This window comes from Bos indicus x Bos taurus, chromosome 5 (genome assembly GCF_003369695.1).
Source record: "Bos indicus x Bos taurus breed Angus x Brahman F1 hybrid chromosome 5, Bos_hybrid_MaternalHap_v2.0, whole genome shotgun sequence".
Classification (NCBI taxonomy): Eukaryota; Metazoa; Chordata; class Mammalia; order Artiodactyla; family Bovidae; genus Bos; species Bos indicus x Bos taurus.
Window position 1 is genome coordinate 72935325 of NC_040080.1, and position 27690 is coordinate 72963014.

At 40.7% G+C, this 27690-nt stretch overlaps 1 protein-coding gene and 1 non-coding gene across 15 annotated transcripts in view; both read right to left on the minus strand.

Moving 5' to 3' along the window:
- Positions 1-27690, minus strand: part of GRIP1 (glutamate receptor interacting protein 1) — a 755940-nt gene that overhangs the window by 98724 nt on the left and 629526 nt on the right. For 7 of the 14 annotated variants that reach the window (XM_027542472.1, XM_027542468.1, XM_027542465.1 and 4 more), the window contains 4 exons: positions 19579-19726; positions 17605-17774; positions 8835-8990; positions 7984-8139 (listed from right to left, as the gene is read on the minus strand). In XM_027542472.1, coding sequence (XP_027398273.1) covers positions 7984-8139; positions 8835-8990; positions 17605-17774; positions 19579-19726 — 630 coding nt within the window. Of the gene's footprint in view, positions 1-7983; positions 8140-8834; positions 8991-14542; positions 14567-17604; positions 17775-19578; positions 19727-27690 lie in introns of all 14 variants that reach the window. The other 7 variants (XM_027542474.1, XM_027542471.1, XM_027542476.1 and 4 more) reach the window with 4 other exon arrangements.
- On the minus strand, positions 2174-2338 carry LOC113893873. Its single transcript, XR_003511392.1, has one exon. It is a non-coding gene; the product is annotated as a U1 spliceosomal RNA (small nuclear RNA).

Below are 27690 nucleotides of genomic sequence, written 5' to 3' on the forward strand. Positions count from 1 at the left end.
AAGTCATTAATCTCTTTCCTATCTAGGAGAAAGGGGGTTGGGCTAACTGATCTAACTTTCCCCCCCTACTTTAGATATTTGTTCCTAAGTTTCTAGCTTTTTACAAAAAACTTGACCTTCAGGTTTGAAGAAACAATTGATCTAAGTCTGGCTCCTGAGGTGGTAAGGATGTAACTGGTCATCAACCTTCATCTATCATTGGCTTGGCATGATGGAGTCATTTAAATGACTTTTATACATTTCCACTTTTCTAATACATGGTCCTATTTCAGCATTTATCAGCTTTTTATTTTCCTTCTTGTCTCGTCACTAGGCTCTTGAGTTCCTTAAAGACTGGAACCAGATCTTTTCCCCTCTGAAATTCCAGTGCCTGGAATTTCCATGGCTAAAGCCATGTGGGATGAATCCGGTTCTATAACATCAATATTTTCCTTTTTGGAATCAGCCCTTGGTCTGCTGAGTTATGGAACGAGACTGGTCCTTCAGGACTCCAATTCTTCTACCATGTGGATCATTCCAGCATTCAGGCTGACACTGCAGAGGATGGTGAGGTGTATCCTTTTCCCATGAGGAGTAAGGAAAATCTACTTCTTCTTAAGAGGCACTGTCACTGTTCTTTCCCAGCAGGGTTAATGTCACTGAGGTTAAAGTGGCCTGCTTTAGGAGGTGAAAGTAGCCTCCAACCCTCATCTTTCTATAGACGGTGGCTTACAATCCCAAGATCGGACACATAATCAAATGTCAATTCAGATTGGGTTTTCTAGTGTGGCTTTGTTAATATCATAACTGTATTCTGAATGCTCTCCAGATCACACATTTTGTTATTGGTGGCACAAAACCAGTAGAAGGTACCATTTCATGTCAGCAAAAATCTGGAGGGTTGCATTTCTTTCCAGTTAGTACTCATAGCAGGTGGGAATATAATATTAGAACATCACCCTTAGGCAGATGGCACTCTGTCTTCTGAGTGAAGATTTTTGGACTTCAACAAGTATATTTTACTTTATATGGAACTTTCTATAGGTCCACATTAATATTTTTTCCATTTACCATCCCAATTTGGCATAGACTTTTGGACTACTCAACTGGAGTTAAAAGTCTGAATTGTTAAGTCAGCTGATTACCATTTCCACTAAGAAAGAATCAAGAAGGAATAGGTCACTTTAATAGTAATGGGGGGATTAGTTTAGATTTAGCAAAGACTTTCTGAGGGAAAGACGTGCTATATTTTTCTGAATCAGAAGACAGTTGAGGAATTTCATTTTCTAGAAGGTTTTGAAAATAGAAATAAGTATTAATTCATATGGGTATCATTAAATCTATAACCTCTACCTGGAGGCAAGCTGAGATGGTAGAAATTATGAGGACATTTAATTTAGAATTAAAAATGTATTAAACACTGGTTTTATAATTTTATGAAGAGTACAGGATTATATTAAATACCTTAGGATTTTACCATTAACTCTGAAAGTCCTCTGACGTACTAGAATCTGTTCTTTGAAATAGTACAATTTCATTGGAAATTGCTTGTACTGATTACTCACACATATTAAAGTCTTGAAAATGACCAATAGAGATAAAGAAGATAAACTACAGATTTAAAGATGATAGGCCAAAACAAAAAAAAACTAATATTACTTGGAGGAGAAAAAGATGAGTTTGATTATCCTGCTTCATTTATGTGGTCAAAAAGCAGGAGAAAATAAAAGTTATTTATGAGTTACAACCGGGTAGTTTAAACTTCTGTATAATGCATTCTCTCCCTCCAGCAGCAAAGCAGCAAATACTCCTGCCAGGTATTGGCTCTGGTCTGTGGTGTGCCCGCTTCTACTCACAAGTGAAGATGGAAATGACCACACTGCTGACGTGCTGTGTTTGAACACTGCTAACGCGTGTGTGCCAAGGTTGTGTTCGGGATTTACATCTGCTCTGTCCTCTTCTCACTCCTTTCTGGAGGGTTCTGCAGGAGTTCACCCTGTGTTTTTGTCAATCCTTGTGTTTCCTACTGTAAGGAAAGGCCAAGTAATGGGAGGCCAAAGATGACTTCTTAGCTCTGAGGTTTAAAAATCTGCCAAATGTTTTCTTAATTTAGACAGCTGTGAAATTTATTGTCAGATATAAAAAGCATCTGAAAAGTATATAGAGAAATGGACCTCAAAGATTCTCTTTTTAAAAAGGGAAAGCACAAACACAGTCCCCCTACTATCACAAATTCTGTAGTAGAATTTCCCTCATTTGGGGAAATTGTAGGGGTCAGTGTATGTGGACTACAATGGAGAAGCCCCACCCTGGGAAGACCACCTACACGATCATGGTATCTCCCCTGCCAGGTAATTATCAAAGATTTATTCATATACTGTGCTTACAATTATTGGATTCTGTAACTGAAGACCTATATCTCACTAAGTGTTCCACATTAGAGTCCACATTGTACATCACATGATCCAGTTCAGGAGACAGTCGGAGTGGTCAACAGCTCCCTCCTCCAAATAGGGGTAGGGCAGCTCTTAAGCTGACCCCTTCGAGAGCTCTGTGCATGGTCATTTTAAAAGCTTACCATGAGCTGCCTTTGAATTCCGGTTGTTTTTCAGGGGCTGGTGGCAGGCACAAAAATTGTTAGGTTGTTTCATTCTCTTCCTTTCAGCTCTTTCCAGTGGTGCCCTCCCTAGCAGTAAGCGATGACCACAGAAGAGGCAAGGATCATTCTGAGAACGTGTTGTAAGGTCTACCCTTTGCTGCAATTCAGGCAGACTGCAAACAGGAAAGCGTCTACACTGGCCCTGTGTACCGGAGCAGGAAGCTGGGCGGAATAGCCAGATCCACTGCTCAGTCATGCCCCGCCATCACAGGGGATGATGGGCTTCTGGGAGGGGCCTTGATCCTCTATGGCAGAAAAAGGGGCAGCTCATGCTGTGGGGGAAAGGTCAGTAAGAATACGGAAGAGGTGATAAGTGGGTTCCCTCTGTGACATGGCTCTGCCACGTCCCAGGGCTTTGTGACACTCCTGGAAACCGATGCTGGGGGTACTTAACATTTTCCCTGGGACACAAACATGACTTTCCTCTTTTAATCCTTGTAACATGCTGTAACAGGCTTCCTGTATTTTCCTCCTTGGTCAATAACAGAGAATGTTTTAATATTTATGTGAGAAAATTTCATTCTTTTCTGGCCATGTCCTTCCTTTGTATTAGAAACATAAGTAAGAATTTTTTTTTTCTTTCTGTTTTGCTCTGGCCTCAACTGATCACCAATACAGCTAAGAGATTTTTATTATATTTGTTGTGACTTTACCATGATTCACCATCCATACAAATGGCCTGGTTGCTATAGGAACGTAAGTATTAGAAAAGGGGCAGTAAATGGTGGCACCAAATAAAGACATAAATAAAGTGGTGGAAATAAACCATAATATAGTGAGAGTGGCAATAAAAGTTTTATTATCTGTTATTTGGGAAAACCTTTACCTCTAACGTGACCATACCAAGTTCAAGCAAAAAATAGAGAGAGAAAGAAAACCGAAAAACTAAATCCTCAGTTTTCTTCTGATTTTGGAAAATTAACATTAGTTTCTTAGGTCTTTCTGAAGTGGGAATAAAAGTTTATAGCTTTCTGAATCTCTTGTTTGATTAAAATATAAAATGCATAATTTCCTGAGATACACATAAATCCTGGCAGATATATGGTCAGTGGTGCTCTAGTGGCTAACATCTACAGCGAATGCTAAGAGCAGATTTCTAGAACCAGGTTTCTGCTTATACTTCTATTATGTTCGAGAATAACGTGCTGTTTAAGAGAGAATTTATCATTAGGTTATGGGTATTGGTGACAGTGTGGCCTTGGCCTTGTTTCCTACTACAAAATTCAAGATGTATAAATATCAACCTGCAATAGCCAAACAGATTATCATTTATTTGTCATGACTAATGTCCTTAATCAACCTAGCAGTCTTACCTAACACAAACAAATGTTTAGCCATTAAAGCAGAAGCGCAAGCATGAATGCATTTGTTTTAATTGCTCTTCCCTGATGAGGGCTGTTAGCCTGCTTTCTCAGTAAGCGGTGCTGCACATGAAGCCATTTTATGTAAAAATTTCATCTACAAATATCCACTACAAATCCTGATTCACTATATGGGAATATTCAACTTCTATATTATGCCTAAATGGAAATGTGGTGAAATATGCCTAAGTCTTGGAGCAGTGTTAATATTTCAAATTTAGGCACCTTAATAGCAAACACGTAAACTATTCAAAATAGCTAACAATTAAATAGTGCTTACTATTTACTATGTATTATTGCAGCATATATATACATCATATTATATATTGCATATATATAATTATAATACTTATTTCATTGGGTAATTGTGAATATTATATTAGAATATATAATTATTCATGCATACATATGAACATATCATATATATATGAATATATAGTCTAGAACTTATAGATGTTCAAGCTGGTTTTAGAAAAGGCAGAGGAACCAGAGATCATATTGCCAACATCTGCTGGATCATCGAAAAAGCAAGAGAGTTCCAGAAAAACATCTATTTCTGCTTTATTGACTATGCCAATGTCTTTGACTGTGTGGATCACAATAAACTGTGGAAAATTCTGAAAGAGATGGGAATACCAGATTACCTGACCTGCCTCTTGATAAATCTGTATGCAGGCTCAGGAAGCAACAGTTAGAACTGGACAGGGAAAAACAGACTGGTTCCAAATAGGAAAAGGAGTTCGTCAAGATTGTATACTTTCACCCTGCTTATTTAACTTATATGCAGAGTACATCATGAGAAACGCTGGGCTTGATGAAGCACAAGCTGGAATCAAGATGGCTGGGAGAAATATCAATAACCTCAGATATGCAGATGACACCACCCTTATGGCAGAAAGTGAAGAAGAACTAAAGAGCGTCTTGATGAAAGTGAAAGAGGAGAGTGAAAAACTTGGCTTAAAGCTCAACATTCAGAAAACTAAGATCATGGCATCTGTTCCCATCACTTCATGGGAAATAGATGGGGAAACAGTGGAAACAGTGTCAGACTTTATTTTTTTGGGCTCCAAAATCACTGCAGATGGTGACTGCAGCCATGAAATTAAAAGACCGTTGCTCCTTGGAAGGAAAGTTGTGACCAATCTAGATAGCATATGAAAAAGCAGAGACATTACTTTGCCAACAAAGGTCTGTCTAGTCAAGGCTATAGTTTTTCCAGTAGTCATATATGGATGTGAGAGTTGGACTATAAAGAAAACTGAGAGCCGAAGAATTGATGCTTTTGACCAGTGGTGTTGGAGAAGACTCTTGAGAGTCCCTTGGACTACAAGGAGATCCAACCAGTTCATCCTAAAGGAGATCAGTCCTGGGTGTTCATTGGAAGGCCTGATGTTGAAGCTGAAACTCCATACTTTGGCCACCTAATGTGAAGAGCGGACTCATTTGAAAAGACCCTGATGCTGGGAAAGATTGAGGGCAGGAGGAGAGGGGGATAACAGAGGATGAGATGGTTGGATGGCATCACTGACTCAATGGACATGAGTTTGGTTGGACTCCGGGAGTTGGTGATGGACAGGGAGCCCTGGTGTGCTGTAGTCCATGGGTACAAAGAGTCAGACATGACCGAGTGACTGAACTGACTGGCAATAATATATATATATATATATATATATATATATATATATATATATATGCATTTTCATATAATCTTCACAATTACCCAATGGGGTAAGTACTATAATTAGCCTCACTTTGTTGCTAAGAAAGCCAAGATATAGAAAGCTTAAAAATCTTGCTCAAGGTCTTACTGCTACAAAGTAATGACTTTGGGATGAGAAGAATCTGGGCTCATCACCAGTTCACTATGCTGCCTTCAACTTGTTTCTTTCAAGAGTAAATAATTTACCCTCTAGTGTTAGCTAAGAAATATCTAGAAGCTCCTTGTTCGCATTTTGACTAAACTCAATCTTCCTTCCATTTACCTATATTAAAGATGACAAATCTTATATTTGAAGGGATATGCACATCAAAACCAGGAATACACCACAGCAGTGGTTAGCCATGGTTTCCTTTGTAAGCAAACCTTCGCGTTCCTATAACATGAAGAGACCATTTCCCAGTATGGGTGATGGCCAGTCTCCCACACTGCTGGTGGTGCTGGGAGGCCTGGCCACAGACCCACTTCTGAAGATGACTCTCTGGCAAACAAGCTGAAGAGCCAATAGATCCAACCACCTCTCTTCACAAGAATGTTTTCTCTTTAACACCAGTCTTGAAGTACTTGGGTTTAGCTATCTTTAGGTAGCTTAAGTGGAGAAGGCAATGGCACCCCAGTCCAGTACTCTTGCCTGGAAAATCCCATGGACAGGAGAGCCTAGTAGGCTGCAGTTCATGAGGTCGCCAAGAGTCGGACACGACTGAGCGACTTCACTTTCACTTTTCACTTTCATGCATTGGAGAAGGAAATGGCAACCCACTCCAGTGTTCTTGCCTGGAGAATCCCGGGGATGGGGGAGTCTGGTGGGCTGCCGTCTATGGGGTCGCACTGAGTCAGACAGGACTGAAGCGACTTAGCAGCAGCAGCAGCAGCAGGTAGCTTAAGAGTGTTCCTTACTTTATCTCCATAGTAAACACAAGAAGAGATCCCATCTTCTTTGAGTTGTTTTTATGGGAAACACAATCATGGCCACCAGAAAAAAAAAAAATACAAGAAACACTTACCTCTCTCTACACTGGTTAGATCTGGCTGGAAAACTAGGTGTTCTCTTTCTTTAAAACTTACATGATTATGATGAGAGATTATGCTCTGCCCTCCCACTCCCACAAAAGAAAAATTCAGGAGTGATGTGTTTCTTCCCTTTTTCCCTAAGGCATTTGATCACCCTTTCTTCTTTACATGGACAAGCAGCTATCCAGAAGCAGGCCGCCAACCACATCTTCCTAGTTTTTCCTAGTCTGTAACATGCTTGCCTGTCCCAGAAGATCATAGTTCTAAGAGTCGTAGTTGAAATTCCTAGTCTTTAGGATACCTGTTGTAAAGATAAGGATCCTTTCAATCTTCCTGACACTTAAGTGGGTAACATATATGTTAGGGCAGTGCTTGTCAGTGGAGCAGGTTCCCTGTGAAAGTATTAGAATCTTGAGGTATGAAATACAGATTGAAAAGGCACATTTAAGGGGAATAAGCTATAGTTTGAAAGGCATGTTTAAACTTATTATCGTCTTTTTTTGCAGGGATGGTTCATGAAATATGAAATTTATAATGCTGCTGCTGCTGCTAAGTCATTTCAGTCGTGTCCAACTCTGTGCGACCCCATGGACTGCAGCCTACCAGGCTTCTCCGTCCATGGGATTCTCTAGGCAAGAACACTGGAGTGGGTTGCCATTTCCTCCTCCAATGCATGAAAGTGAAAAGTGAAAGTGAAGTCGCTCAGTCATGTCTGACTCTTAGTGACCCCATGGATTGCAGCCTACCAGGCTCCTCCGTCCATGGGATTTTCCAGGCTAGAGTACTGGAGAGGGGTGCCATTGCCTTCTCTGGAAATTTATAATAATACTACACAAATACATGGGACTCATATTTACCAAAAGGGGATACAGTTTTCAGAGTGAGTAGGTGGACCCATCTTTAGTCAATAAGAAACAAAGAACAATGGTTTTATGTTCAAAGGTACCCAGAATATAAGGAAGGAGTCTTAAAGAAAAAAATTACATCTTTGATTTTATCAGATCAAAAGAGCAAGAAAAAAAATTCAAATAAAACGTTGTAGGCAAAGGTAGTACGAACTAACCCAGTCTGAAATTGTATGTGGTGCAACTGTTATGTCGATAAGGGATATCATTTCAATGGTCTTTGGCACAGGGTAGTGAGCTACTTATCTTCTTCCTGCAAAACACTCTTCCTATAGGTTTCCTTACATCCAAGATGCCAATGGACCCACAGGTTTTTTCAGGCCAAAAGACATCGGTTAACATTTCACTTACGTGAGCTTTTGAAGTCTTTCTTTTTCAGTCGCCTCCTCATCATGGTTCCACGTGGGCTAGTGGAGTAGAGGCTTCGAGGCAAAGTCCCCATGTTCAGGGAACTCAGGCTGTATGCACTCATGGAGGTGGGAGAGAAGGATGAAGACACCAAAGCTGCTGTAAGAGAGTGAAGACTTGGCACAGAGCATTCTCAGGGGGCGTGTAAGCCTGCCACACCTGTCAACCAGCAACAATCCAGAAAACACACAAGATGCACAGCAATGGCTAGTAGGTGGCTCCAACCAATCAGAGACCTGGCTAGTAGGTGGCTCCAACCAATCAGAGACCAAGTCTCAGGAGCCATGGAGACAGTGCTTTAGAATCTGTGTTATAAGAGCCCAGAAATGCCTAAGGAGCAGCATCGATCTCCGTAAGTACAATGCAACACAGAGAGGCTCTACGAGTTTTGCTTTAGACAAAAAAAGAAAACATTAAAGCAAGTTTCTCCATAAACAACAACTCAATGCTTCAGATACATAATCTCATTTTCATAGACAGCTTCTGGCATGAATTTCACAAGTGGTTCCATATACACAAATAAGGTCTGAGAACATTATCTTCTATATACTATTCTTCATTGCTATTTCCTGACCACACATAAATCATTCTGAACATTTACATCCTCTCTTAACAACAAATGCTTTCTAATGGAAAAGACAGACTTAAGAGATGACAGAAATGAGAAGTTGCTACTACAAAAAAAAAAAAGACACCACACCTATGAAACCAAATATGGTATGAATCAGATGAAGAAGGCATGAGAAGAATATAATTTAAGTAAAAGACCAGGAGGAGAAAGCCTGGAACATTACGAGGGCTGTTTGGAGGAGGCGCTTTCATGACTGTCAGGGCTGGCGCTCTGCAATGGTCAGGGTGGAACGAGTTATAGTGATGGTAGGTGTGAAGGCTGCAGTGGTTGCTGGCCCAGAAGTCCCAGGGAAGTGGCCTGTCGCTCCTCTGAATTTTCACTGCCCACATGAAGTGATGATGAGAAATAAGAAAAAACAAACAAAGAACCAAAAAAGAGGAAAAAGTAACTGAACTGCACAAATAAAAAGTAACAACAACAACAAAAAAATGAAGCCTGCTTGCACAAAAAAAGGAAAAAAACTGGCTTTGCCCTTTTCTCAGTGGTCAGCAAAACCTATGATTAACACCAGAGATGGTAACTTTTCATCTTCCCAACAATAATGCATGTCTTTCCCCAGCCCATTTTTTTCTCCTTTTAAGATGACTACTGAATCAATTTCTAATCTCCCCCTGTGCTTCACAGCAGAGATTAAAACATTTTTTTCTTTAACTTAAAAGTCAACCCTGCAAGATCTATGGCACAAGATTAGTAATTAGAGATTTGCAAATCTTGGCCAGTTAGTAGCTCTTGTTTTGAGAAAAAGAAAAGAATGAATGATAAATCATACTGGCTCCTGATTCAAAGGATGTACTAGTCACATATCACAATTTACTGCTCTGACATTTTAATTACACTACTATTCATCACTTGAACCACAATAAACTATTCTATCAGGATCTTATCCATATCCTAATAAGAAGATGCAAGTGTCAACATACTTTACAATTTGGGGGGTATTTTTAAAAGCTGTATTTATATTTGAAAGAAGGCATTTAATTATTAAAACTATTTCAAATATTCTTGTATTTTTTAAGATGCCACAAAATTTTAATAAAGCTAATTTCAAAATGCTGGTGTCCACTTTATGTTTTAAAAAATGTATATCATACTTCCATTCTAATTTCAATATTGTTTGATTTGACTTTCTACTCAGTGGTCTGAAAGTATGAGCGCTTTTATGTTTGTTACTATATTGATTGGAAAATTTTCACTTAACTGTCTTAAAGAATGAAAAATAAAATATGGACTTTTATCTCTATTGTCATGATTCTAAGACTAGGTGCCTTACATATGAATGAATTTGCAGTATTTATTCATGGAGTGAGGTCAGATACTCTAAGTATTTAAAGGAGAGTTCTTTGGGTAAGAGTTTAAATTACACCATCAGTGACATCAGCCTCATTGACACATCTCAGCCTTTCTGGAATGAGACAGATCATGGAACAAAAGCATGACAGATCACCACGGGCTGAGGCCACCTGTATTTCCGTTCCAGTTCCAACCCATCTTCTCTATCAGACCTTGACCAGTTACTCAACCTGTCTAAGTCACAGTTCCCTCATTATGTCAAGTAGAGATCACAAAAGCATCTATCCCAGAGGCCAACTGTTGAGAATATGCACCAAGGTGCTTAGCATGGTGCTGGCACACAGAATAAAAACTAGTGACTCTTTATTTAATAGCATTGATACCATATACTTTCTATCTACTTGCCAATGAATACTTTTTCTTTTTTTTTTAAGGAAACAGGTATATCTCTCACGCTACAAATTTCATTCACTGGACACAAGTTGAGAGACTGAGAAATCTGCAGCACACTTTCATGGCCACCATCATTTTGTAGTCCTGAACATATGGTCTTTTGCTTCTATATACTTCAGTTTCTAGTTTTGGGATTTATCTCCCTCTCCACTAGTCTACTTTCAAGCTACCAAGCTACCACCTCCTTCACCTCGACCACTGCCAAATCTTCAGACTTGGCTCACTGGTTCATCTCTTACCTACCAACCTTCCAGGATCCATAGTACAGAATATTTTAAATACATAAATTAGATGATGCAACACCCATTTAAGGTATTTCAATGGGTTACAGTAACAAAGAGAATCAAATGTGAGCCCTACTTATCTCTCTAGCTTCACCCCTTCGCACACTTCCTACTTCTAATATTCTCCTACCTGTTTACAAGGCTGGCTCAGGTGCCAAGTCATTCTGACCTCCCTGGATGAAGAAGTTGTCTCTCCTATGTTATTCCATTGCTTTTTTATTAATATATTCCTCATAGTTGAAAGGGCTTTATTGATTTAATATACTTTTAATGCTTGTCTCTCTAGACTGGAATGTAAATCCCATGAGAATAGGAATCTACTTTGCTTGCCTTGCTCACTAGATGCACTGTGGCAACTAGAACAGAGCCTGGCATATAATGGCTGATGAACGAGTAAATGAGTGAAGGAACACATGCGTGAATGAATAAGAATATCAGCCAGAGGGTCCATGTACACACTGTAGCAGCATTTTCCTTGTGATAAAGAGCATTTCGAGGCAAGTCTCTTTCGCCATCCTCACTTTACTTTTGGGTGTACCAGAAGACTTTTTAGCAAGAGGCAGTCAGTGTTGGGTCTGGCTAATCTACACCCATAGCCACTTATTGAGCTCTATAAAATATCATGTGTTTCAAATGATGTACAGTGAGTAATGGTTAGATAGCATCACTGATTCAATGGACATGAATCTGAGAAAACTCAGAGACAGAGTGGAGAACAGAGGAGTCTTGCATGCTACAGTCCATGGGTTTGCGAACAGTCTGACATGAGTTAGCAACTGAACAACACAGTGTGTGAACTTTAGAATTCTCCACTCATTTTTTAACCCAGTTCTTTATGGAGTGCTGTTAAAATTACTGGGCAGTTTTGAGTGCTGTCAAACCAAATTGATAACTCAGTAAGGAAGATTCTGACCACCTATGTATGTCTGGCTCTGTGACATCTGTGGCAGGTTAAATGTAAGTCATTTAATTCAAGGGATTAGATCTGAAAGACAGAGTGCCTGAAGAACTATGGACGGAGGTTCGTGACATTGTACAGGAGGCAATGATCAAGACCATCCCCAAGAAAAAGAATTGCAAAAAGGCGAAATGGTTGTCTACAAATAGCTGAGCAAAGAAGAGAAGCTAAAGGCAAAGGAGAAAAGGAACGATATACCTATTTGAATGCAGAGTTCCAAAGAATAGCAAGGAGAGATAAGAAAGCCTTCCTCGGTGATGAGAAAGCCTTCCTCAGTGATCAGTGCAAAGAAATAGAGGAAAACAATAGAATGGGAATGACTAGAGATCTCTTCAAGAAAATTAGAGATTCCAAGGGAATATTTCATACGAAGATGGGCTCAATAAAGGGCAGAAATGGTATGGATCTAACAAAAGCAGAAGATATTAAGAAGAGGTGGCAAGAATACACGGAAGAACTGTACAAAAAAAGATCTTCATGACCCAGATAATCATGATCGTGTGATCACTGACCTAGAGCCAGACATCCTGGAATGTGAAGTCAAGTGGGCTTTAGAAAGCATCACTATGAACAAAGCTAGTGCAGGTGATGGAATTCCAGTTGAGCTATTTCAAATCCTGAAAGATGATGCTGTGAAAGTGCTGCACTCAATATGCCAGCAAATTTGGAAAACTCAGCAGTGGCCACAGGACTGGAAAAGGTCAGTTTTCATTCCAATCCCAAAGAAAGGCAATGCCAAAGAATGCTCAAACTACCACACAGTTGCACTCATCTCACGTGCTAGCAAAGTAATGCTCAAAATCCTCCAAATCATGTGTCAACAGTATATGAACTGTGAACTTCCCGATGTTCAAGCTGGATTTAGAAAAGGCAGAGGAACCAGAGATCAAACTGCCAACATCCGCTGGATCATCAAAAAAGCAAGAGAGTTCCAGAAAAATATCTACTTTTGCTTTATTGATTATGCCAAAGCCTTTGACTGTGTGAATCACAACAAACTGGAAAATTCTGAAAAAGATGGGAATACCAGATCACCTGACCTGCCTCTTGATAAATCTGTATGCAGATCAGGAAACAACAGTTAGAACTGGACATGGAACAACATACTGGTTCCAAGTCAGAACACAAGTACAGCAAGTTGTCACCTTGCTTGTTTAATTTAAATGCAGAGTACATCATGCTAAATGCCAGGCTGGATGAAGCACAAACTGGAATCAAGATTGTTGGGAGAAATATCAATAACCTCAGATACACAGCTATTTGTAAGCCTTCCCCAGACAGCCATTTTGCTTTTTTGCATTTCTTTTCCATGGGGATGGTCTTGATCCCTGTCTCCTGTACAATGTCATGAACCTCATTCCATAGCTCATCAGGCACTCTATCTATCAGATCTAGGCCCTTAAATCTATTTCTCACTTCCACTGTATAATCATAAGGGATTTGATTTAGGTCATACCTGAATGGTCTAGTGGTTTTCCCTACTTTCTTCAATTTCAGTCTGAATTTGGCAATAAGGACTTCATGATCTGAGCCACAGTCAGCTCCTGGTCTTGTTTTTGCTGACTGTGTAGAGCTTCTCCATCTATAACAGAGACATTACTTTGCCAACAAAGGTTCATCTAGTCAAGGCTATGGTTTTTCCTGTGGTCATGTATGGATGTGAGAGTTGGACTGTGAAGAAGGCTGAGCGCCGAAGAATTGATGCCTTTGAACTGTGGTGTTGGAGAAGACTGTTGAGAGTCCCTTGGACTGCAAGGAGATCCAACCAGTCCATTCTGAAGGAGATCAGCCCTGGGATTTCTTTGGAGGGAATGATGCTAAAGCTGAAACTCCAGTACTTTGGCCACCTCATGCGAAGAGTTGACTCATTGGAAAAGGCTCTGATGCTGGGAGGGATTGGGGGCAAGAGGAGAAGGGGACGACAGAGGATGAGATGGCTGGATGGCATCAGTGACTCGATGGACGTGAGTATGGGTGAATGCCGGGAGTTGGTGATGGACAGGGAGGCCTGGTGTGCTGCAATTCACGGGGTTGCAAAGAGTCAGACGCGACTGAGCGACTGATCTGATCTGATCTGATCAGATACGTAGATGACACCACCCTTATGGCAGAAAGTGAAGAGGAACTAAAGAGCCTCTTGATGAAAGTGAAAGAGGAGGCTGAAAAGGTTGGCTTAAAGCTCAACTTTCAGAAAACTAAGATCATGGCATCCAGCCCCATTACTTCGTGGCAAACAGATGGGGAAACAATGAAAACAGTGAGAGACTTTATATTTTTGGGCTTCAAAATACTACAGATGGTGACTGAAGCCAAGAAGTTAAAAGATGCTTGCTCTTTGGAAGGAAAGCTATGACCAACCTAGACAGCATATTAAAAAGCAGAAACAATACTTTGCCAACCAAGGTCCATCTAGTGAAAACTATGGTTTTTCCAGTGGTTATGTACGGATGTGAGAGTTGGACTATAATGAAAGCTGAGTGCCAAAGAATTAATGTTTTTGACCTGTGGTGTTGGAGAAGACTATAGAGAGTCCCTTGGACAGAAAGGAGATCCAACCTGTCCACCCTAAAGGAAATCAGTCCTGAATATTCCTTGGCAGGACTGATGCGGAAGCTGAAACTCCAATACTTTGGCTACCTGATGTGAAGAATTGACTCATTTGAAAAGACCCTGATGCTGGGAAAGATTGAAGGCAGGAGAAGGGGATGATAGAGGATGAGATGGTTGGATGGCATCACTGACTTGATGGACATCAGTTTGAATGAGCTCCGGGTGTTGGTAATGGACAGGAAAGCCTGGCATGCTGCAGTCCATGGGGTTGCAAAGAGTCATACACGAATGAGTGACTGAACTGACCTGAACTGAAATGTAGGTCATAATACTTACTTTGACTTGAACTGGGGACTAAATCTTCATATACATAAAATAATTAAGAGACAAAAATTATATAATTAATGCACAAAACTGCCTGCCATGTATAATTAATTTAAAAGGCATTCAGCAAACAATGTAGCCCAGAGAAGACAGCTGTAGCCTATTTTGAACATGCACTCTAAATCTATTCTGTTTTATGGTGATGGATTTTATACTCATATGTTAGACAAGGATTTCAGTTTAAAAATAAGATGTCACATTTTTGACATACTCTTTCATTTTGAAAAAAATTCATTTACATTCTCCCACTTAATGGTCCCCATAATATTAATAACAGTCAACTTTCACTGAGTCCTCACTATATACCAGGCCCTAAGTGCTAAGTGATTATACATGGACTATCTCAGATAATACTCATAATACATCTATGAGGTATATAGTATAATAACACCCATTTTACAGATGAAGAAACTGAGGCATAGAAAAGTTGAGTAACTTGCTAAGTTCCCAAGTGGTGGAGCCAGAATTACAGTTCTGAGAGCCTGACTCTGAGTCCCTGCCCTCCGCCACCACACTATACTTGCCTCTTCCTATGCATGTTCCTAAGTCCTTTGTTACAGATAAACAAACAGTAAGGAAAATATAATGTTTTTTCTATCATTCCATGGTGACATTGCTGTTGAAATCTTGAGGTATCTGACATGGGAGGTACTTTTGTTCTCTTCTCTAACTGCACCCTCTTATCTAGTCCAGGAGTTGAAAGGTATAGGCAATAGGTACGCTGTTGGTTGCTCAGAAATGGTAGTTCTCCTGGTACTGAATCATAGAACCTCAAGACTCTGCTCACATTTTCTTTTCCAAAGTCTTTTCCAAAGTTTCCTCCAAGCAAGACCGTCTCCCAAAGACTCTCAGGGGCACAATTTCTAACCTTAAAAACTCATTCTTATGGCTTTTTGAATGCTGCTATTTCCCAGCAAAAGGCATAGCAAATCTGTTCCTGGTTGATGTGTCCATTTCTGTATTTCCCTAAAAATACTATTGTGAATGCTTTCTTGCTCAGCAAAATCTGTGAAATGTTTTATCTCCATCTACCCATGAGATGAGAGGCATGCTGTTTAAGCATCAGAAATCTTGAAAAAAAACAAAACAAAACAACTAGAACTTTCTTATGGAAAAAGGTAAAACTACATAACAATTCTACTACATCTCAAAACAGAAGTTTGAGAATCATAAACATTATAACAATTTTGGGGTATATTTTCTCTTCTTAATTGGGATTTAATTATGTTTAAGACCCATTATTTATTTCCTTTTGGAAATACAAGTCTGATTTTAATATAAAATGTAGGGAGATACTTGCATGTTAGATAAAGAAGATGGTGAACAATTTTCAACAATAGTGGATGACAGGGTCAGAAGCGGGAGTTAGAATTACTAAAATTACCAGCCCTTCACCCCGCTGCAAAATCACAAATGACATCAGCTTTTCCACAGTGAAGAAAAAAAAGTTAGTTCTTGGTCTCCATCCCCTTTATATATAAATTCATCTTCTCAGACTGTCTTGGCAGATAAAAACATTTAATATTTCATGAGTGGAAACTATTTGAACTATGATTTGTTTACATGGCGAATAAGAGGCAGGGAAGATGAGGTTGCTAAAGACAATGACATTTTTATAGGGTCTGTTCACATTTCTGATTCTGATCCTAGAATTTACCAAGCAGAATCTCCTGCTGAAAAAGCACTAGGCAGTGTGTACTGTTATGCCTGGTGGGCTCCAAATCCAGTGGCACCTTCAGATTAATTTAGAAGAAACGTAACAGCTTTAGAAATCTCCCTTCTCAGTCAGTGAGCAGGAAAGACCCGCACATCCTCCTGACAGGAATGGAACAGTCCCATGAATCGTACCCCCTTATCATTTCTATTTAAACGAGGCAGAATTTCTGTTCATAACCTGCCTCAGCTGCCTCATTTCTCCAACTCCAATGTGTAAAATTAAAATCTGATAAAGGGAATGCTGTATTGGAGATTTTCATTAGCTCCAGAGCTGTCTAAGCTCCATTTAATTAAAAAAGGTTGCATCCAGCTGACTCATTCAATATGAAAATTATTTCGTGCTGCTTTTTTTTCAAACTGTGGGAAAGTGCAGCATGTTTTAGAAGGTTGGAGACATAGGAAACAAACAACCTCCTCAGAAGCAAAATTTTGGTTCCAGAGAAAATTCTTCTCTCTCTCTAAACATAAAGAAATGTGTTCCTCACCTCTAGGGAGCCTGATAAGTACTAGTGGGGATCAGAAGTTGGTTTCAAGGAATAAAAAAGGAGAGTGCTTGATTTAAGGAAGAGGAGCAAGGGAGCGGTTAGAACAAAGACCCCACCGGAGAGTTGTTCTTCATTTGATTTTGGGCTCAAAGTCCTTTTTCTTGCACTGGGTTTTATTTAAGGATGCCTAGGTGGGACAGGGTATAAACACTCAGCAAAAGATCTGTAAGCTTCAAGACAGTGAAAATCCAGATTCCCTCAGGTGGAACTTGTTACTGCATAATCCTAGTCAAGTGTTCTGACACTCCTAGGAGAAATATTTGGTCAGAAGTTTGTTCTCCAACCTAAGGAAAACAACTAGTCTGAAAAACAGACAAAATCTCTCATGAAACTGTTTTCCCCCTGAAATATTTGAAGGATCTGGCATGAATGCCCACTTCATAACTGTTTTTAAACAGTGGGAGTTTTAGTATTTGCCTTTAAGGAAGTTCAATGCAAATCACAGGAAGTCAAATTATTTCCTTTCTTCCCACACTCAATTTGTACCAAAGGCTTAAAAAAAAACCAAACAGTACAAATATGAAAATTCTATTTCAAACAGTGTTTCCTCAATTTGGGGGTTTCAGGTGAAACACCCGGGGCTTGGTCAAAGGAATTGGGAAGATGAAGAGAGTAAACGAAGATCGCCTGTTGTCTGAGAAGAAACGATGGAGGCAGAATTGAACTTGGCCTCTCTCTGCTTTCTAACTCTGCTGGAGAAGCAATCATTGCAAGGGGAAGACAACAGAGGTTTATGTGGGTGGATCCTCTCACCATGGTCAGGTCCCTTCAGGGCCAGGCGGGTCTGATGATGGGGAAGAATCTCAAGCTTGACCTGGTCGGTGGTGTTGGCTAGGAACTGGGTTGCTTCTGCGAGCGTGCAGTACTCCATGCTGGTGCCGTCGATGGACAGGATGTGATCGCCCACGTGCAGAGCACCACACCTATGAGGAGGAGAAGATGATGGCGCGCCTTCCTCTTTGGGTTATGACTTTCACGTCCTCATACTTAAAACTTCACACAGTTTTCATTTTCTTAAGGGGAAAAGGAAACGCTTGAATGTCATAGGAAACACTACCTGTCAAATATTAACTATCTTGGGTATGAAAAGAAATGTAAAACCTTGTAGAAAAATACAGAAAAACTCAAGGAAAGGTTTTTCCTTGTCCTTTATAAAAAATATATTATTTTGAGGGTGGCAGGGCTGAAAGTTGAGGGGAAGTGAGCAAGCAAGGAGGGAAGAATAGGAAAATGTTTTCCTTTGACTTTTTTTCTGTGATTTTTTTCCCCCTGAGTTTTTATATCTATAAATACGAGTTGGTAAATATTCAGAATGTAAAGATGGGACTCGCAGAATGGGAATTGGGTCATTTACGATTTTCTTGGGAGGATAACTTGGGAGAAAGATTCAGCTAGTGCTTGCTCGGAATCATCTCACACATGCTCCCAGATCACCAGTTCTTGATTATTTTGTTATTCTGGAGATAAACATTTATTAGTGCAAAAGCTCTCAAAGATGATGGAAATGAGGCAGGCGTCAAAGAGTAATCAAAGGACGCCTCTGTGGTGAGTGAGGGGGAAGCTGGGGAGCAGGAGGGGCGGGCTGCTACGCCTTGCTGAACTCAAGAGGCTGAGTGAGTTGGGAAAAGCACACACAGCAGTCAGCATCTCAAGGTGCCAGTCAAGTGGACAGCTGCTTAAACTGCCTACCCTCTGCAACAGGACAGAAACAGAGGGAGAACGTGAAAGCATCCTGCACCACTGAACGGGAGGGCATCCCTGAATCCATCACTCTTAAATGCCTGAACGGAGCTAAGAGCACAGTAGAGCTACAGACTGACCACTACAGGGGTAGCCGCAGAGCATCAGAGTCAGAAGTTCACCAGGAAGGGCAGAAGAGGGATGGAGACATGCAGGGAGACTGGGCATTGGGGTAGATCTAAACACTTGCACGATGACCACAGTCTACTTCTCAGGACAAAAACGTTTCAAGTCATCCCTCCCATCTAAAAATAAAATGCCACTTGGGTGCACCTGGAGTGCTTCAGCTATGGGAGGTGGGGGTTTTCTTACCAGGAGTGGTTAAATAATTTATTAGGTGGTAAGGTAGTCTTCCTCCCCCACCCCCACCCCTGCAATTTGTAAATCTATCAGAAGAAGAATTCGGGATAAAAGACTGGCATTTTTATGTCATGAGAATGAACGATGTTTTGGGGGACCCTTGAATATAGTGAAACTCTAAGATTAACATACGTCAGTGGAGGGCCTTTCTTTAAAGACTATCATTTTTAAAATGTTGTTTTACTTCCTGAAGAAAAAAGGAATAAGATTGTATGGTGGCAGGATTTAATTGTTCACAATTCAAGAAACCACAGGACTTCTCTGCATGGAGCATCATAAAGATCTGCTTAGCTACCCTCAACCAAAAATGGGCTATTACTCTAGGACACAGTAGGTGAATGTACATAGTTGCTTGACTTTTTCTCATTTCTAAAGGCCACACCAAACATTCGGGTGAAGCAACATTACTTCACGCGGTAGCTGATAAGGAAGGTGAACTTTTAAGCTCTAGAATACTAACTTGTTTTGTATATGAAGCTTGTATAAACTGGCAGAAGAGCTGTTTTGTTTTACCTGTGTGTGCATGTGTGTAGGTATTACATATGTGTGTATACATATATGAATATATCTCTACATAGTTTAACACACGTGCAATTTGGAAAAGTAGGCACTTTCTATGACACTCACCTGTCTGCAATACTTGCAGATTTGATTTTGTCTATGACAATGACCTGTTTGTTACAGCACATTGAGGTAGTTAGGGCCACCCCAAGGCTGGCACCCGGAGTTTTGGCAACTTCAACTAGTAGTGGTCCGGATGCTGTTGCCACAGAATCTATGGAAGAAAATTTCAGAAAACAAAACACAGTAAACAAGCAAACAGACACAGAAAAAAGGTGGAGAAGGTTCAGTCTGGTGTTGATCTGTTAATGTTATTAAAACTTCAGATTTCCCTCCATTTAACATCTCCACGTCCAGTGAGTGGTAACTTCTTAGGGCATCTTTTAGGATGCCTGTTCTATCCAGCTAGTAGTACAGTAATATGTGCATGGGTTTACCTCTTCAATTAAAATTTAAGCTTCACATCAGTTGGGATAATGTCTTATGTTTCTTTATGCCCTCTACATTACTTGATATTGTGTGCATGCTAAATTGCTTGATACAGTGCCTGACAAATACTGGGTCTCTGAAGAAAGGTTTTAAAAATTAATTAACTCAGTAAACATCTTAGCACCTTCTATGGATGGATGGATAGATGGATGGATGGATGGGTGGGAAGGAAGGGTGAATAGACAATGTCTCTAAGTAGGCAAGTGGTAGGAAGGCATACGCTTCCCAAGTGGTGCAGTGTTAAAGAGTCCGCCTGTCAATGCAGGAGACACAGAGATGCAGATTTGACCCCTGGGTGGGAAGATCTCCTGGAGTAGGAAATGGCAAACTGCTCCAGCATTCTTGTCTGGAAAATTTCAGACAAGAGGAGCTTGGCGGCCTATAGTCCATAGAGCTGCAAAGAGTCGGACACAACTGAGTGACTGAGCACACACACAAAGGAAGGCATAACCAAGTTAAATTGGTGAATCCTCTAGGTTTTCCTTATTCTGGATCTGATATACGGTCATCTCTCCCTCGGGTGCATGCTTTATTTTTAGCTTGGAATGCTCTTCATTCCTTCAACTGGTACTCACCCTTGGGGGTATAAACTTCAATTCCTCTGGGAAGCCTCTCCTGACTTATGATCTGGTGAGAACCTTTTCTCCTGCTATTTTCCTGCTTTGTTGCACAAATGCCATTCCTCTGATTTCTGCCGAACAGCAAGCTTGCTGTAAGGACAGAGCCTGTGTTCTGTCCATCACAGCATCCTCAGTGCCTGGCATAGAGACTTGTGCATATATAGTTGTTGAATGAATGTATGGATAAATGAGACAATGCATGATGCTATTTAAAGCTCAGAAGAGGAAGAGATCATATGGGAAAGAGCCTTGGATGTGGATATAATACCTGTACTTCTTCTTTTCACAATATTTTGGTCATGGTAACACAGACCAGTTATAAAAACTAAGTCTGCTTGCTTACCTAGAAAGTGTTATCTTTACCTCAGCATTTACTACAATGGGAATCAATGTATAGTTAAAGCATTTTACAAAGTGCTGTACACATAGAATATTATTGCATATTATGACCGCAAACCTTTGAATCATCTCATTTTTTAAGACTGTATATTTTCAATAGTATTTTTATGACTTTCTACTACTCTGGTGTTTGGTACTAATACAAGTTTGTTTTCCTGAAAGTATATCTTCATATCAACAAGCCAGCACTCAGATATGGTGAACTAGAAAGTGTATTCCTATAGTGAAGCTCAGACAGTATGTGCTGACTCTGGAAGCTGAAAGACCCCTGGGATAGAGTCATCTTCAGTCGCAGATGAAACAAGATATTTGTTAAATAAGGTAAAGATGAGAACAGTCATGCCAACCACATTCATACTCCAGGCCTAAGGATTCTTGCATGTACTGTGTTTCTTAAATATCTAGTCCTAGAAAAAGTTAAGAGACCATTAGGGGCTGTATTTCTTCCTGTCAATTCCAGGGGAGAGTCTCACTAATAATAGCTGGGAGGACCCAAGGGTCTTAGTCCACTAAGAAGACTTTGTGATTCTGAAGTGTGCTGGCTATAATTTTCCCGTGAATCTAACTCTATGGTGGTGGCTACTCTCAGGTTCTGCTCACCCTGCTGTGTTAACAGCCTGACCTTGGGCCATTGACAAGATCTGGCTTCTCTTCTCCTTGTTTCCCTGTTTGCTTCTCTCCAGTGCTTCTGTTGGTCATATGCTCCCCAGGGTCCTGCCTTACTCTCACCTTGGAGTTTATAGACAGCAGTCCCCAGGGCTATCTGAAACAGTGGTTTGCACCTCTCCTGCCTCACTGGGACCTCCTAGTAAACAATTCTGGTCAGTCCTTGTCACCCACATTTGAGTTATCCTTCCATCATGAATATAGGTGATTCTTCCTACTTCTCAGCTCTAATAGTCAAAGTGCTACTGCTACAGCAAATGCACATAATCTGATGCCCATAGCTCCACTCCCAGGTCTATTGTCCTTCTCTTCTTGGAGTTTGCTCCCTTGCAATGTCTCTTCCTGTTCAGGTTGAACCTCACATGAGCTCTGGCCTACTGGAGTCTTTTCTGAGATTATCTTTACAGAGGAGGATTAATCTTTAGGAGGACTAATTTTAGAAGGACAGATATCCCAAAGACTTGATGGATTTTAACAGATAGTTTTGTAAGGAGACAATCACTTATATTCTTCCACATGCTTTTCTATCTAAATATAAATTCATGGGGCTTCCCAGATGGAAGTAATACACTTTTCTGTTACTTATAACCTAATCTCTAAGACATGACAGAAACTGAGAACTGTTTCTTGGTATCCCATTTTTCCTTCTTTCTTAGTAATAAGCTTTCTAAGTTTTAGCTGACTGGGTGGCTGCCCAGCTAAGGACAACACTTCCCAGCCTCCTTTCTGGTGAGATGCAGCCATGTGACAAAGTTCCAGTCAACAGGAAGTGAGCAGAAGTGAGACATGATACATTCTTAGAAAGAATGGTGGTGCCCTCCTCTGTCTCATTTTCCCCTTCTTGACGTTGCATTGTGGGCCCAGAACTGGTGACCATCTTCCACCATCAGACATGGGCATGGTGCCACCAGAGAGAGGACCTTAGATTCCTGAAATCATATCTCCAGAGACTGTTTACTCTCCCAAGAAATAAACTATCACATTTAAGCTAGTAGGGTAAGTGTGAATTTTTGTTGCCAGCTGAATCTTTATTCTGACAGGCCTTTTCACTTGAGTCTATCCCCCTCAAAATACCTTTCTTGAATTTTTATTCTAAGAAGCTACTATTAATAGCTATTTTCAGACATAAATTTTATAAAGCCACAATCAATCATGACCCAGTACACACACTAGGTTTTCATGTTTCTTAAAAGTATTACATCAGGATTAAAGATTAGTTTGTAAAGAGGTTATCAGCAGAGGTAAAAGTTATTTAAATATAAACTCTTACAGTGCTATTCTTTTTTCCTGGCCTATATATTTGTCAAGGTGTTAAAAATTTTATTTTTGTAAGGTTCTAATGTTCCAGTTACAGTGAAGAGTTAATATTATTTTTTTCTCATAGGAAGAAATGATAGGAATGGGAACATTAAGAAACATAGAAAAAGGGTGTCATATTTTCTGCCATCATTAATTTAGAGGGGGAGAGAGACTGTACTCACAGCTGTTCTGGTGCACCTCTGGAATGGAAACTATTAATAGAAATAACAGTCTCTCTTTAAGTAGTACTTGCCCCATTAAGGCTTTGAAGGAACAACAAATGAAATATTTCCATTTAGGGCAGCCTAATGTGCAAGGAATGTTTGTTTGTTTGTTTTAATTTAAAATGGAAAGCTTCAGAACTCTGAAAAGAGAACCATAAACTCATGGTTAAAGGAAGAAGCAGTGTGATCCTAAGCTGGGCTCAGGTCTGGAGGCCTGGAGGTACGGTCCTAGTTACGGCACTAATTTACCATGTGGCCTGAGCCATCATCTCCCCTGTACCTCATTTTCTTCTGTAAAATTAGGGGACTTCAGTAAAAGCTCCCTAATCCTGATCATCTATGTCTCTTCAGAGAAATAGCAATGTTAGGTAAGGAAGAGCCTACTGGGCATCAAAAATGAGAGAAACTTGGTAAACTTTATGAAAATATGCAATAGCTGAATTTAAATTCCAGTATCCTGCTAATGAGACTTCCCAGGTGGTGCTGGTGGTAATGAACCTGTCTGCCAACGCAGGAGATGCAGGTGACACGGGTTTGCTCCCTGCTTCAGGAAGATCCCCTGGAGGAGGGCATGGCAATTCACTCCAGTATTCTTGCCTGGAGAATCCCATGGACAGAGAAGCCTGGCAGGCTACAGTCCATAGGGTCACTAAGAGTCGGACAGGACAGAAGAGACTGAGCACAGCACATCCTACTAATGGGGAGAAGAGGGGAGCTACAAGATATGAAAGTGAGTCTAGATAATTATTGTTTATCAAGATGGGATGCAAAATCTCAGACCCTTAAATATTTTGATGACAATGATAACATCCTTTAAAGACCGAGTTTGAGGGATTGTCCCTCATTGCATAGTATGAAGGACTTCTTAGGGCACAACTTTTAACTTTCTATCGAAACTGTGTCATATTGAGTTCTTAACTTATGCAGAAAAAAAATGATGAGGGAAAGAAGGTGCTTATCTTATGTAAAGATGACCATAGATTGTTGATAACTGTTTAAGGAATATGAGCTCAGCCCTCTGGTCTCTCTCTTTAGCAGCCTAGAATTTTACTTCACCATGATCACTCTCATTCATATGTCCAGCACACATTCAGAGTTCCTTTGTGGCTGAGCTGGTAAAGAATCCTCCTGCAATGAGGGAGACCTGGGTTTGATCCTTGGGTTGGGAAGATCCCCTGCAGAAGGGAAAGGCTACCCACTCCAGCATTCTGGCCTGGAGAACTGCATGGACTGTATAGAGTCAGACACGACTGAACAACTTTCATTCACTAGTACACATCCTTCACTGATACCTTGAACAATTCCTGAGTGTCTCATAAGCCCATCAGACACAACATACCCAAGCGGACTGGCAAGTCCACCCCACTCCACTGGTTCTTCTCCAGGTCTCCTCCTAGTGAATGGCTCGTATTTTAATCCATTATGGAAACCAGAAATTCAGGAGTCGTCCCCAACTCCATCTTCTCCTCACTCTCACAGATCCCTCTTGATTCTAATTCCTAAACAGATTTCAATTTCATTCTTTCTTTCCATCTCCACAATCACCATTTCCATCCAAGTACCATTGTCTGATATACCCCAATCCTCCCATGGCTCCCACCTTCCCCAATCCAGATCCAATTTTTAAAAAAGTGCAGATCTCATCATGCTAGCCTATGCTTTAAAACCCTTCAACAGCCATTTTTATAACAGGGTAAAATATATTATCATAATCTTCAAGGACCTACAGGACCTGGCTCCTGCTTACCTCACCTGTTTTCTTTACCACCGTGCTGTTCTTGTTCTCCAGCTTCCTACTCCTCTTTCAATTCTTCAAAAACATTGCATACTTTCCTGCCTCTGGTCCCTTATATATACTATTCCATCTGGAATTCTCCAGCTCCTGGTCCCTGCATCACCTGCTTCTTTACCACTGCTCTGCTCAAACGTCACTTCTGCAGGAAGCCTGCCCTGCCCTGCAAACCACATCAACCTGCCTGCCATATGCTTTAATAGCATCGCTATGCTTTCCCTTCACCGCACATCTAATAAATGTGACTCAACAATTAGTCGTTCAATTACCTCTTTGCTCTTTGATGAATAATGTAAGCTCCATGCTGTAGGGGTTGTGTATGTCTTCCTTATGACTGTGACTCTCTACAGTATCTATACAGCTTCTATGTAAACAGTAGGTGCTCAATGTGATCTGTTGATGGAATGAGTGAAAGAATGAAGGCCTAGTATTTTATTCAAGATGCAATGCTAGCAATAGTCATGATGCAGATATTTAAGTCACATTCTTGTGCTTGAGAGTTCTTAGTGTGGTTGAAATCATGTTAACCCCATTATTAAATCCTTTGAATGGCTGTTCTTGTAACAGAGTGCCTACGCATACCCGGATGATATTGATGAGGAGGGATATTTTTCCTTTGTCTAAATTCTAACCTGCATAATGATCTGTAGGTTAGATCATTATGAGGCACTGAATATTATGAGGCATTGAATGCCTCATAATATTGGACTGAGAAGTGTTTGAATTTATCTGATAGAAAAAGAATTAGAGAACAGCCTACTGGAAGAAAGTCAACCCACCTTTTTCCAGATGGAACTTGAACTTACTGGTCATTTCCCATCTATAAGTGTGTATAGCACACTCTGGGAGCTGGTGATGGATAGGGAAGCCTGGAGTGCTGCAGTCCATGGGGTCGCAAAGAGTTGGACATGACTGAGCGACTGAACAACAACACAGCAGCTAGAAATGGCCAAGTAAATGAGCTACCCCTAGGATTATGAGCTCTTAAAAGAGACTGGCATTACTCAGGGACAAATGGTTCTGGAGCTTCAAAGGAGGATATCCTTATTTGTACATATCTCTTACTCAACTTCCTTCCACAAAGGTCTGGAGGCTGCTTGCTTTAAACAAACAAAGAAACAAATGTAATATAAAGGAGCAATCAGGAAGAGTAAAAAGACCTAAGAACACCTTGCCCACAAGGGTTAATAGAGATGCTTTGACTGAATTACAAAAATGACTTTAAATTTCAGGGAAATCCACAGAGATAGAAAGTAGTTGGTAGCTGCCAGGGATTGGGGGCAGAGGGGACTAGAGAGTGACTGTTCAGAACCAGGCAGATACCATTTTAGAACCAGGCAGAGCTGATGGTAGCATGACACTGTGAATGTAGTAAACGCTACTGAATTTTAGACTTTAAGTGGTTAATTATACGTTATGTGAATTTTGTTACAATTAAAAAATACGACTAAATTTCCTGGAAACCACGGTCAATCCTGCACTGTTGGAAAAGAGGAAGTCTTCTAGTCCCTACAGTGGAAATAAAGATTCTACAAGACTCTTGTAGCAGGGAGCTCTAAAAGATATCTTTTCCGTGGAATTGTGTAAGTGTCAGTTGCTCAGTCATTTCCGATTCTTTGAGACCCCATGGACTGTAGCTCACCAGCATCCTCTGTAGATGGAATTCTCCAGGCAAGAATACTGAAGTGGCCATTCCCTTCTCCAGGGGATCCTCCCCACCCAAGGACTGAACCTGGATCTCCTGCATTGTAAGCAGATTCTTTGCCACAGAGCCACCAGGGAAGCCCATATATATTAATAGATAGTGCTGATATAATGGGGTGATGTCCTCAATGTATTTTCATAATGGCTGTTTCTTGAGGCATATGATTAAAAAGCAAATCAGTGATGCTGTCTCTATAACGAGACAAGATAATGTGATGGTCCACTTAATCAAAAGACAGACCCCAGGGCAGATAGATTGGCTCTCTCTCTAGGGACCTACCTAAATAGCAATCTTTTACCTTACTTCAGATTTCCAGCAAAAGGTGGATACTAGATAATTCAAATGGTCCTCTGTGAGGAGACCCTGGTATGCTGGCTTTCGTATACATGACTTAGACCAGATCCAAATGCTCTGGCCATCGCATGAGTCAGAGGAAGGATTCATGTAGTCTCAGGAGGCTGGGGAAACCTAATTAGACTCTTGCCAAGATAGAAGATCACCCACTTCATATTCTCACACAACTGGGCTTTCTAAGTCTGCAGGTTACATCATCATTCCTGCAACAACATGAATTTTAAAATACATTTATTGACTATATTTATATATTCCAGGAACCTCAGAAGGCACTGGGGACTCAAACATGAAAATATATTATCCCTTCCTTCACATAACCCCTTGGGGCCCATGCCAATAAGACAGAGGAGTGGGATAGAACTTTTGGATTCCACTCCAGTACTCTTGCCTGGAAAATCCCATGGATGGAGGAGCCTGGTAGGTTGCAGTCCATGGGGTCGCTAAGAGTCGGACACGACTGAGCGACTTCACTTTAACTTTTCACTTTCATGCACTGGAGAAGGAAATGGCGACCCACTCCAGTGTTCTTGCCTGCAGAATCCCAGGGACGGGGGGCCTGGTGGGCTGCCGTCTATGGGGTCGCACAGAGTCGGACACAACTGAAGCGACTTAGCAGCAGCAGCATGCCTA